Source organism: Prunus dulcis, chromosome 6 (assembly GCF_902201215.1).
Source record: "Prunus dulcis chromosome 6, ALMONDv2, whole genome shotgun sequence".
Lineage (NCBI taxonomy): Eukaryota > Viridiplantae > Streptophyta > Magnoliopsida > Rosales > Rosaceae > Prunus > Prunus dulcis.
Window position 1 is genome coordinate 14,854,947 of NC_047655.1, and position 12,565 is coordinate 14,867,511.

A 12,565-nucleotide genomic window follows, 5' to 3' on the forward strand; every position below is an offset into this window, starting at 1 on the left:
ACCACCATATTGAGGCATCGCGGCTGCCTACTTTTCAGGAACTTATTCTTTATCTTTTTCTTACTTTCCTTCTTCCTGGGTTGTAAATTAAATCTTAAGTTGCTCTGGTTGCTCGTTTGAGTTTAGAGGGCGTCATGCCCATTTCCTTAATTTTAGCTGTTATGTGTGCCATTACCTTGTGCATGCTGGAAATTGGGGTTATTTCTGCACTTGTTTGTAGGTATTGTAATTTGGGAATTGTTCCAATTACAGGGGAGACTCTGCAGAAATTTCGGTAGAAGTCGAATTGTCTATCGGTTCAAATTGGGGTTAAAGGGGCTTTTTAGTAAAGTGGGTCTAACATAGGTTCTATGTCGGATGGGAAGTAGGGTTCATCACAGATTTCGAGGGGGAATTCGAGACGGGTCCTATCAAGTTGGAAGAAGATGCAGTGGTTACTTTGTGTTTGATTGAGAAATACTTTCCCCCTTCATTCTTCGATATCATGGTTCATCCAGTAGTACATCTTGTCAGAGAAGTTCGTCTATGTGGGCCAATTTATTTTAGATGAATGTGTCCGTTCAAAATATATATATGAAAGTGCTAATGGTGTATGTTCAAAACCATACTCGTCCCGAAGGTTGCGTTGCTGAGCAGTATATTGCTAAATACACTGTAGAGTTTTGCACCAGGAATTTGTCTAATGTTAGTACAGTTGGAGTGCCATCAAAGCAGAAGATGGGACTTTCAAAGCCATTATCAGGTTGCACAATGAACTTAGTTGATCGGGACCTATTGAACCAAGCACATCTATATGTCTTGGAGAATATGGAGGAAGTCCTACCTTATATCGAGTATGAGTTTTATTCTTTAAATAACCATTTTAAATTATTCCTTATATTTATCTTATATACAAGGGATCGTAATGCTTAAATGTTTCGTGTTATGTAGGGAACATATTATCCACATCAAGACCACTTATCCAAAATTAAAAAAGAGAACAAAGTAGCTGCAAGATAAGCACAATAACACTTTCATTCAATGGCTACACTTTAAGGTATATGTTATTCAATAACATATTGGACTTTTAATTTTGTTCTTTCTATGTTAGATTGAATTAAGATATGATTAATTTGCAGGTTCAAAGTGAACTTAATGGGAAAGAAAATAATGACGTATCAGAAAATTTGAGTTGGTTAGAAGCTGGTCCAAGCATGGCAGTGCCATCATATAAGAGCTATCTTATTAATGGTGTTAAATTTAACACCAAGGCACAAGATGATGTGTGAGCTGTTCAAAATAGTGGAGTTTATTTACTTGCACATACTATGCAAGTTGCTAGTGCTAAGGATAAAAACCTTATTGTCTCCAATATGGGTTTTTATGGTGTCATTCAAGAAATTTGGGACCTTGACCACCAAAAATTTAGAATCCCAGTCTCCAGGTATGATTGGATAGATAACACTTCAGGCCTTGTAGTCGACGAACTTAGATTTACCCATTTAGATCTAAGTAAAATTGGACATAGGAATAACCAATTTGTTATGGCTTCTCAAGTCAAATAAGTATTTTTTGTTGACGACCCAATGCATCATAGTTGGTCGGTGGTATTATCAATGCCTAATAGAGAATATAATGATGTTTTTGGTGATGATGTACTAGGTGATATTAGAATTGAGTGTGAGCCATTTACTAGAGGAATACCCAATATTGACCCATTTGATGACCTTGTGGGTGAGTTTGAGAGTGAAAATATTAGAGATGGGTGTGAAGATATATGGACTGATTGATTGTTGTACTATGTGACATTAGTTATGCAGTTAATTGTATGACATTAATTAATGGCTCCGTATGACATCAATTTTATAATAAATTGTAATGTTTGACATTATTTTTATCACTTTTTCATTATGCAGGTTTTGGGCCCGACAAATTGTAGTATTAAAAATACTGGATTCAAGATGTAAAATAGGACGGTCTAGTTAACAAATTGCAAAAACAAACGTCTAAATCATATCCAACATCGTATTTTAACAATCAACGTGGAATAGACGATGTTAACGACCGTACATAAATAAAAACTACCATTTGAAATAAAAAAAACACGTCGATTAATTAAAATTGATATTACATAACAATTAGACGACCGTAAAAAAATAATAACCAACAATGATAGTCAGGTTAAGTTGTTACTACCCAAAATTCACATGATGGTAAAGTTCACAAACTGACGAATTTTATGAGATCACTATGACCTCCCATAAATATTTACCGTCGTCTAAAAAGACCACAAAAGGCTTCTAAGTTTAACTTCTGTCGTGAAAGCTCTTCCGAACATCAGTAAAATGCCACCTACCGTCGTCTCAAAGAATACACATGACGATATTGGTGTTACAAATGCTGTGTACTAGAGGAACCACGTCTATATTTATATTGTCTACGTCGTGGTAAACTTATTAACAACGACATCCAGGTAAATACTAGGGACGCAGTAGATACATTAACCACAGCGGTTAATTTTTAATAAACGTCATTAAATTTATTAACCACGACAGTTTATTTTAAATAATCGTCATGAAAATGGTGTTGAACGACCGTTATGTAATATTTAGGGTTGTGGTTACTCGATGTTACAGTGGTCTAGGAAAAAATTGTGACATGTTATCCTCTTTAGACATCACGAGGTTTCAAAAAGCGTCGTCTAATCTTATCCAAGTTGCCTTTTTTGCTGTTTTGTATATTAATTAGATGTCAGTTGTGAAACAGCAGCGTCGTCGTATACAATAATAACTACATTCTTTTCACATTTGCAAACATTAATACCGGTTTTGCATGTCGGTAGGGATCATAGGCGCTGTGGAATATTATTAACGAGGCAGTGTATTTTAACGTACCATCGTGGAAGACGTTATAAACGACGGGAAGTTAACATTTGGGATCGTGGTTTATTTGTGTTACGGCAGTATGTGTGAAATTTTTGACATGTAATCTTCTTTAGACGTCTCAATGTTTCTTAAAGTGTCATCTAAGGTTGTTGAAGTTTTCCTTTTTTGCTTTTTTTATTGTAATTAGACGTCGGTTTGTGTTTAGAGCTGACGTAGTATGTTTTAACAATGTCTGTGATTTACCGTCGTGGTTTTATGCATCAAAATATGGTGGTCGATTTCACGATAGTTTAAAAACCGTCTAGACGATGGTGGATTCCCATCTTCTATTCCGATTTTTGTAGTAGTGTCTATCTGTCTGGCGTTAGTCATTGAGACCAGTTGTGGGTATAAATTTTTACTTGCACAAATGGAGTCCAGGTGTTCGATGAAATGACAGAGGGAGTCCTTGAGATTTCCATGAGTTAATAATTCCACCCATTTCGGTCCCTTAAGCTTCCAAAATTGTAGTTTTAGCTCCAAAGCCTTGCTAGAGACAGTTGCCTACAAAATCCTCACTAAACACATTAAACTAACCAATTTTTACACGAAAACACTACAAGAAAAATGTTCTACAGCAACATGTCATTAACAACGTGCATAGGTTGTGCATTGTGGAGGGTGGGCTTTCACAATGTGCTGCAATAGTGTGTTGTAGTACATTGAGTTTAACAACGTGTATTTACGGCACGTTGTTGAAAAGAAATTCAGAGATATTTTTTACAACGCACCTTGGCATGTTGTTGTATATTTAGTTCAACAACACGCATCGCATGTTGTCAAAACTATATCACCTTCCTATAATAATAAAAAAAGGGCCACAAATTAATATATAAAAAAGAGCCAAATTTTTTGCGGGAAAAACTCCCTCTCATTCGACCAAAAAAAAGAAACTCCCTCTCTCTCAAAATCTGAAATGTTCTAAATATTTGACAAGCTCTCTACATCTTCTAAAAACTCTCTCTCCATCGTCACAACCCAAAATTCCATCAAAGACCCACGAAATCTAAACTCTAACCATCCCTCAAGCCTCCATGGCGGAAGCTCTCTCTCTCTCTCTCTCTCTCTCTCATCAGTAACTTTTAGGGCTGGGCATCTGAGGACCGCCCTCGCCGCCTACTCGATGTCACACTCCACTGCACAGACGCAGACCATTGTCTCGCTTTGATTTGGAGTTGCTCATCTTCAATATCTGCAATCGGGTATTTGAGTTCCCATTTTGTCCTTGTTATTGAAGATTAGGGATTAATTTTCATTTGGGTTATGTTTGATTTGTATCTTATTTATATCTTCGATTTTCTTTATATGAATTCTTGTGTATAACCTAAATTGTAAATTTTTACAAAGGCATTAACAGATAAAGGGTTTTGGAATGGTACAAATCTCCTGGGTTTATTTATTTATTTATTTTTTTGTTCTTTATATTTTCTATGTTTTTTTTTTGTCTTGCCATTTTGTTGAATCTTGTGTGTTATTTCACCTTCAGATGAGAGATTTATAAAGTACTATGAGAGTCTAACTGAAGAAGAGACATGTATGTGTACATGTAATACTATTTATTTTTAGAATCAGAGGAAGATGAGAAAGTACTATGAGTATTGGGTTATCTTTATCACTTCTAAACACTCCAAACTGAGCTCAATACAACTTGTCTGTCTAACTGTAGTTAAAGTTTTCTACTTGAAGAATTATACATATTGGGTTTTCAAGTTTTCTACCTGGTATAATATTTATTGTTACTGTAATTATACATGCTTTTCTCATGAGGTCCCATTTTGGTGATGGATAGACAAGCGTGAGGAGATGGAGGACTCATGAGCCAGAGTTACATCCCTACTTTGTACATGGAGATTTATGGGAGTCTTTCAAGGACTGGAGTGCGTACGGTGCATGGGTCACAAAATGGGAGTGACTCTGTTATGTACTATGTTCCTTATTTGTCTGCTATTCAGCTCTATGTAGACCCATCAAAGCCCTCCACAAGAATAAGGTCAACAATATTGTAAACACAAGACTTTCAATCAATTCAGTCTGTGATTTTTCTGCTTAAGCACTCTGGATTATAGTTTATGTTTGCAGCTGCTAACTCTGGTGCAATGTTCATTCCTTAATGTTTCTGTTCATCCTTTATTGTGTATAGTTTATGGGTTCACATAGATGTCATTTTTTGGGGAAAATCTTGAGGAAATTTGAATTTAGTGACTGAAGCAGATGGAGCATGCTGTGCATTTTGGTGTGATTAATTTTTTCATTATCATTGTTGGATTCCTTGCACTTCTATTGAGGTTGTTATATATGATCTGTTTGTTGAGTCACTCTCTGAGATTTAGTTGCCTACTTACCCTGATTACATCTGTCTATTACAATGTCCTGAATCTTGGTTGTATTTGTATGTTAAAATGTTCTATTAATGTCTTCATTTACTGGCCCTTCACTTGTAGCTTAAAAACTGTTTTACAAAATCCACCATTTCTTTGAATGGAATGGTCAAGGCGATTGTGGATACCACTTGGTTGGTTGGGTTACAATTTGTTTTAAATGTTGCTGAATCTTGCAGTATATGGGGAAATGGAGGTGATAATAGGTAGTGGGAAAGATGTATTTTGAAATTAGATTGTGAAGAAGAATTATGGTAGTGTAATGGGGGTTGGTCTGTTTATCAGGTGAGGCATCTTATAGGCAGTGGATGACAAGATCTTTAATGTGATGCATGGTGCGGTACTTGTATATAGTGTTACTTTGTGGTAAAGTGAATGTCTTACAGTTTTTGGCATAATCTCACCTTGACTTGGCAAAATGTTGCCCAGAGTTGCATGCTAATAGCTAGTCTGTACTAGAATAGATGTGTGCAGTAAAATCTCCGAAAAGAATTATATATATATTCATAGCTTTTCATGGAGATACATTATAGGTTATGCAAGTATTTCTTTTGACAGTAGACTTCTTAGCAATTGGAATAATTTGTTATTATTTATTTTATTATTTTGGTTATATCTATTTTTTTAATTTGCTCATAGCCTTCTGGATTTTTTTACCAGATAACGACACGGGAGCAAAATCACAATCAAGTGAGTTTCCATAGGTGCACCATTCTTGCTTGGATGCTCGGTTCTTGGATCTCTTCAGGTGCTTCAAGACTTTGAAATGTAACTAATCAGTTTGCTAGACCATGCTTAACAAAATGTTGAAGTTTAATTACTGTGGTAATACAATTTCCCTTAATTTCCATTTGGACAAATGTAACTTGACAATGGATTTGTTGATCTTTCTAATATGTATGGAGCTATTTTTTTTCTTAATGAAAACTCTCTATTCCGGGCTATCTTATGGTTGATAAGGAAGAAAATAGTTATACTTGGATAGATTGTATTGTTATAAAGTAATTCTAAAAATAATATTTAATATCACAACGTGCAAAGAGTGTTGTTGAAATGTAAAACAACAACACGCGCATGAACACTGTCAATCAGACATACAACAACACGCAGAACACGTTGTTGTTCTATACTTTCACAACATGCGCACGTTGCCATTACTGGTGTTTACAACACGCGATCAAATCAAGGACAACATGCAAAGCGCGTCATTGAAATTCATGGAGCTTTTAATGACATCGGCTTCAACAATGTGCGCCGTGTGTTGTCAATATGTTTTCACAACGCACAATGTGCGTTGTTAAATGACTTTTTTCTTGTAGTGAAACAATGCAAAAAGAGATAGATTATATATACAAAATATGAATCTATCACTTGCCTAATTCCCAAGAAGTTCACATTTCTCATTCTTGCACATATCAATTTGAAATATCAGCAAAAATGATTCATAACAAAAATATAAAAAGACAAATTTTTATACACATGTGAAATTGTGATTGATAGGAAGGTAGGAATTCCTACTATCCCCGGAAAAACGCCCTACTCAAGCTAAATAACAAACGTCATGTGGTTGTGTTATGGAACAAACATAATTTTTCTACTTTTAGTGCACAATATGCCATTGGATTACTTAGATAAAGTATTTTTATTAATTGGGACTAGTTTAGGCCTTGAAATTAAATTTTGAAGTCAAGAATCAAGTTTTATTTTCTAACAAACATAACATTTTTTGGCAAAACATTTCTTCCTTCTGCACTAAAAGGAACAATCTATACTCGTATATTCAATCTAAACTGTCCGACGTATGTCCCCCACACAGAGAAAGTTGAAAAATATGGCAATTCAAATGAAGAAACAAAAACAGAGATAGAGAAAATTAATTAATTAACGAAACAGCCTTAAAACAAAGTCCTTTTAAACAGTCAAACGGCCGACCCTCTCTTCATCATACTTTGGCATGCTCTTCAGCAGCGCCTCCCTTCACTTCAACATCTTTTCCTTCTTCTGTACTATTTTCTGCGACGGTTCCTTTCACTTCCTCCGTTGCTGCTTCAGCAACTTCCTTCACTTCTGTAACTTTTTCTTCAGGTGGTTGTTTGGTTTTGGTCTCTGGTTCTGGTGCATCTTCAATGGCTATCTCAGCAGGCTCAGCCTTCTGTTCCTCCAGAGGCTTTTCAGTCTCCGATGGTTCTGGCTGCTTCTCTGTTTCTGTTGCCTCCTCCTTTCCTTCTTCATTCTGCTAATTTCCAGAGTCCAGCCAGCAGTGATGGCAGGGTAAAATAGTTAGAAAATAAATTATCATAAACTATATGTAACCCAATAAATCTACCACATATTCTTAATCCCATATATAGTTGCCTAGTTTTACAGTTGAGTCTATGGATTGTTCACAATTGCAACCCCAAAATCAGAGCATTTTGAATCAGGTAATCAAAATGCTCCCAACCAGCAGTAAAAGTCACATCGGAACCTTGACAATTTAAACTACAATACATAACGAGTACTTCGACTACTAATAGTACTAAGATATTTTGTGATAAAACCCCACATTGGAATCTTAATAAAATTTTAACAGGTAGATTAGTCTTTTGTGATAAAATCACACATCGAAATTTTGATAAAACCCCCACATCAAAATCTTGATAAAATTTTAACAACTAGACTGGTCTTTTGTGATAAAACCCCACATCAGAATCTTCATAAAATCTTAACAGCTAGATCATAGCTAGTCTTCTATAGCTAGATCATAAACTTGGCAGGTTCTGTTCACATGCATTTCTCACTGTCATGGCACATTTGAACTTCCAATAAGAGAGAGAGAGAGAGAGAGAGAGAGAGAGAGAGAGAGAGAGAGGACAAGAAGACAGATGAAGCTTTTAAGAAGCCAACCCAGGCAATCCTTTGTTCTGCATGCCTTGCAGAAGCCTACCATATAACTACACAAAGACCAGTTTCAAATAGAAAAAGAAAAATCCACTAGTGTTGGGGAAAAAAAATAAATTAAACCACTAGTGTAGTGGACCTCTAAACAGCGACTCGTTTGTTTGTCGTGAAATGAAGTTGTCATGGAATGTCCAAGACACCATATATACTGATTATATAGGATTCGGACTACGTAGCTTTCAACCCAAAGTAATGAAAGAGTTACGTTTTTTTTGTTTGTTTTTGGTTTATTTAAACCAAACAATAATAAATTCAGCAACACATCATACATAGAGATAGTCACCTTTCAGTGCAAAATATCTGAGAATCTAATGGAAAATCCGTAATGCCGACAGGACATTCGACAAGCATAAAGACATGGGCCAGCTTAAAAAAAGCTAAGAATTAATAAATATTTTGACCAGAGAATTTGCAATATTTTTCACCTTGGGAATATGAATCGACCACCACAACAATAATGCATTCCTATTATCTCCTTGATGTGTTTCCCCAAAAACAGTCTTAATAAAAAAGTTATATAACTAAGCATTTTTATCCTTGTTTTGGTATTAGAGATGTAAGTTAGGACAAGAAATTCCACTTTCAACCGACTTCGATCTGAATTTTTTTAACATTTGGCACCCCCAAATCAATTTCGACATCCAAAAATTCGAAAAATATTTGGATTGGACTTGAAATGTATCCTTCATGACTAATTTCATCTTCAAATAAATAGAACAAAAAATAATTAAAAAAATAAGTCCTCCACACAAGACAAAATGTTAAAATGGTCCAGCCTCTCCAAAATTGGACAAACTGGCCTAATTACTGTCCGACGGTGACATGAAATAACTCTTATGTCACTGTCGAACAGTGACCCGAAATTTAAATACGTAAGTTTCAAAATTTCGGCAAATTAAAAAATTGGAGAGAAATTTCTAACTGAAAATGGAAAAATAAAATTAAGGAAATCAAATTGATGACTATAACTCTGACTATTTGGTCTAGTCACACTCAATTTTCATTATGTTGGAAGAAGTTCTAAATTCAAATATAATCGAGGATAGTTAGCTAAAGGTTATCATAGTCAATATATTGTGTCTACTTGTACTAAGAATCTTAAGACAGGGTCCACAGGCCCAAAAACAAAACGCTACCTACAAATTAAACTTGTGTCTTAGCATAATGGAATGATATAAAAGCATGGATTTGGATAGTGAAAGGGAAGGTGATACTAAATTGGTTGTAAGAACCATAAAATTATTAGATATAATGTGTTTAAGTTAGATTCGAAATGACTAGCGGTCAAACATTCAACATATCAAAAATATTCCTTGATTAATGAAAAAAAAATTAAGAAATGAACCAAAGAGGCAAAACTGGGGCATATGTTTTTGTAGAACAAGACTCCAAGTCAAAAGTAAGGGTGAGTTCTCCCTAAAAAGAAAAGGAAAAACAAAAACAAAACAAAAAGGTCCTTTGGTTAATGCATTCCCACATTGTGGCCCTGCTTCCAAATTACCAGCAAAATGCGAAGAAATAACATATAAAAAGAAAGAAAATCTCTGGGGAAGTTGGCCTGTCATAATATTTCATATAGAGTTTTCCAAATTCGAAAGAAATGGAGAAAAACAAGTTTTATACACAAAAATTCATAGTTTTTTTTTATAAAGAAATATTGTATGTGAAATTTGAATATAGAACATCTTCCGACATATCTGACACTAAATTTCATCAACTGGTTGATATAGTAATCACTACTAGATATTAGACCCTTACATGCTGTCAGATTTCACCAAAATTCAATATATCATAACTACCATTAAAATAAAATAAAAATTCAATGATAGCTGACAGAAAATTTGGAAAAAAAAAAAAAAAAACACCGTACACTGCCTAAATGTATTAATGTAAAGCTGGGCAAAAAAATTAAGAGACACAATAGAGAGAAAAAAATATAGCAAATTAGCCGGCATGAGCATGTACCAGAAGGCTAGTATAACTGTACGTCTACAATCGAAAGGTACGTATTTCATTAGCGAAACAAAGGATAGTCCTAGTATGAATAAATAATTTTGATAATAAGGACAACAGCTTTCGCAAGAAAAGAACATCATAGCAACATTTAACCTACCAGAAAAAGTTCAGTCACAAAGATGATGGAGCCATAAGGCATCAGACCAGATCTCGATCATTCAAAGCAAAACCTTGTGTGTTTAATGATGAGCATATTTTAAAAATAGATTGATATTTTTCCCTTTCACTTAAATAGTTTAGCAAAATAAAAGTTAAAAAATAGAATAGTGATGAGAAAGTGAAAAGAAATTTTTTTTAAAAATGTTTTGAAACACACCTTGAACAAAAGACTGAGAGAGCGGTGTTTACTTCCTTGTTCATCATCATCAACGATCTCCTTGACTTTATCATCACCGCCACCCTCTTCCTCAGGAGCCAACTCTATCTTCTTCTTCTTCTTCTTCTCATCTTCATCATCAGCAGCAGCAACTACTACCACATCCTTCTCCTTTGCCTGATCATCAACTGGTACCGCCGCCACTACTTCTTCCTTGGCCGCCGCCTCTGGTGCCGGCTCTGGCGCTTCGCTTGCGCCCTCGGCCTTCAACACCTTCGGCTTTGTTGCACACCCTCCCATCTCTCTCTCTTGCTTGGTGCGTCAAAAATCAAACAAAGGGAGAACAAGGCCTGCAGCAAGAATGGAAGAACAAGAAAGAACTAGGGAGAGAGCTATTGTTTATAGGGAAAGCTTAGACCCTATGTTGTTCCAACCTTTGTAACAAGGAAAATTTGTGTTTTTTTTTTTCAAAAAAAATTCTGTAAATTAATGTATTTTTTATTTATACTAGTTATTTTATATTTTAAAGTTATATATTATTATGTAAGGGGGTCACTGCAGGCTTTGTAAAATGTAACATAACTTTGGGGTGACTGGTGGATTAATTAGTAGTGAATTGGAAGTCGAAGGGGCCGGTTTTGAGAGGGAAAGGTTAAGCTCTTGGCCTTTTGCATATGTTATTATTTACAGAGAGGCAGAGTGCATGTGGAAGCTTCTGAGTTGGCTGTTTTATGGCGAGTCCTTCCCATGATGCTCATCCCAGGTTGGCATTGAAACGTACAATAATCAATTATTAATTAATTATGCTTCAATGTTCTTGTTTGTCCATGCAAGTGGATCCCCCTGGTCTTCTGTGGTACCAAATGTATAAATTCATTAAAACCCTAATTCAAATTGTGGCTAATATGATTGAATTGATCACCTGATGTTACATGGCTTTTATATGCCGATCGATATATAGGTGTACCAGTACTACCCTTTCTTGTTTGTTATATATGTTATAGGAAAAACAAGAGTATCGGTTCGCCCTGAAAATATTTTCTTGTCAAATCATTTTATCTCATGTCAAAATGGGTGGTCGAAATTCGCGATTCAGCAATATATGCATTTGTCTGGCAGCATAAGAATCAGAATAGACCATTACTCTAATTTGCCCACTATTAACAAAGTGGTGGACGATTAAGAGCATTTGTTTAATGTTAAAGAAGAGTTTAATTACATGATAACAACTAATAAATATGTGGTAACCCCTTGGAAGATCAAATACACAAGAACAGAGGAATCTTCTTTTATGTCACAACTAATATAGATTTCTTTTTAATATGTACAAGCAATTTAATATTATATTACAATTGGATTATCTTATCTCCTATATATAAAGGAAAGAACAAGAGCCTTTGCCTCTTACAATCATGACATACCCACTGATAAAAGAAAGGTTACAATTTAATGTAGTTTGAAAAGGTAAAAAGACTTGAGATAAAACAAGAATTTATTTATTTTTTAGGGGACTTTCTATTGAAAGGGGCGATAATATACTAAACTCATACGCACTACACAGATGCTAGGATTCGAACCCATAACATTGCTTGAAGGTGCAATTACTTCAAACCACTACACTAATAGGTCCTTTGCCAAACAAATAAAAATAAGGATTATAATTTGAGATAAAACAAGGATTATAATTTGAGATAAAACAAGGATTATAACTAGCTATGTCTAAAGAACCAAACAAATAAAAATATTAAATCACTAATCTCTAAAGGAATATCCCATCGTTTTGAGTTTTATATTTGGGAAACATAAATCAGATTCCAAAACAAATTCCTAAAATGAACAAAAGTTATCCAGATTGGATTTACCACATTGAGTGTTATTTGCTTTTGATGGTCCCTTTGCTGTTTCAATTTTAATAACAAATGAGCAAGAAATGAATCTTTCGTCAAACCATATTGCTTCTTTTATTTAATTAAAACGTACGAAAAAAAGAAAAAGAAAACTAAGTGGGAGGA

At 34.8% G+C, this 12,565-nt stretch overlaps 1 protein-coding gene and 1 long non-coding RNA gene across 6 annotated transcripts; one reads left to right on the plus strand and one right to left on the minus strand.

Annotated features, from left to right (window-relative positions):
• The first annotated feature begins 3,790 nt into the window (after positions 1-3,790).
• Positions 3,791-6,225, plus strand: LOC117631814. 5 transcript variants are annotated; one of them, XR_004586359.1, is made up of 3 exons: positions 3,791-4,105; positions 4,693-5,136; positions 5,921-6,225. It is a non-coding gene; the product is annotated as an uncharacterized LOC117631814 (long non-coding RNA). The 5 variants fall into 5 exon arrangements; XR_004586360.1 differs by having other exon boundaries at positions 5,942-6,225; XR_004586361.1 differs by having other exon boundaries at positions 4,693-4,893; positions 5,942-6,225.
• Positions 6,226-7,079: 854 nt separating this feature from the next.
• Positions 7,080-10,943, minus strand: LOC117632470 (eukaryotic translation initiation factor 5B-like). Its single transcript, XM_034365951.1, has 2 exons — positions 10,554-10,943; positions 7,080-7,514 (listed from the first exon to the last, which is right to left on the minus strand). Exons 1-2 carry the CDS (start codon positions 10,851-10,853, stop codon positions 7,224-7,226), a joined length of 591 nt encoding a protein of 196 aa, XP_034221842.1. The 5' UTR covers positions 10,854-10,943; the 3' UTR covers positions 7,080-7,223.
• Between the last annotated feature and the right edge of the window lie 1,622 nt (positions 10,944-12,565).

What these genes read in the sequence shown, in the direction of transcription:
- LOC117632470 (XM_034365951.1), bottom strand. Translation starts at nt 10,853, where the DNA reads ATGGGAGGGTGTGCAACAAAGCCGAAGGTGTTGAAGGCCGAGGGCGCA. An exon ending in CTCTCAGTCTTTTGTTCAAG is followed by an intron (nt 7,515 to 10,553) that starts GTGTGTTTCAAA and finishes GGAAATTAGCAG; the next exon opens with AATGAAGAAGGAAAGGAGGA.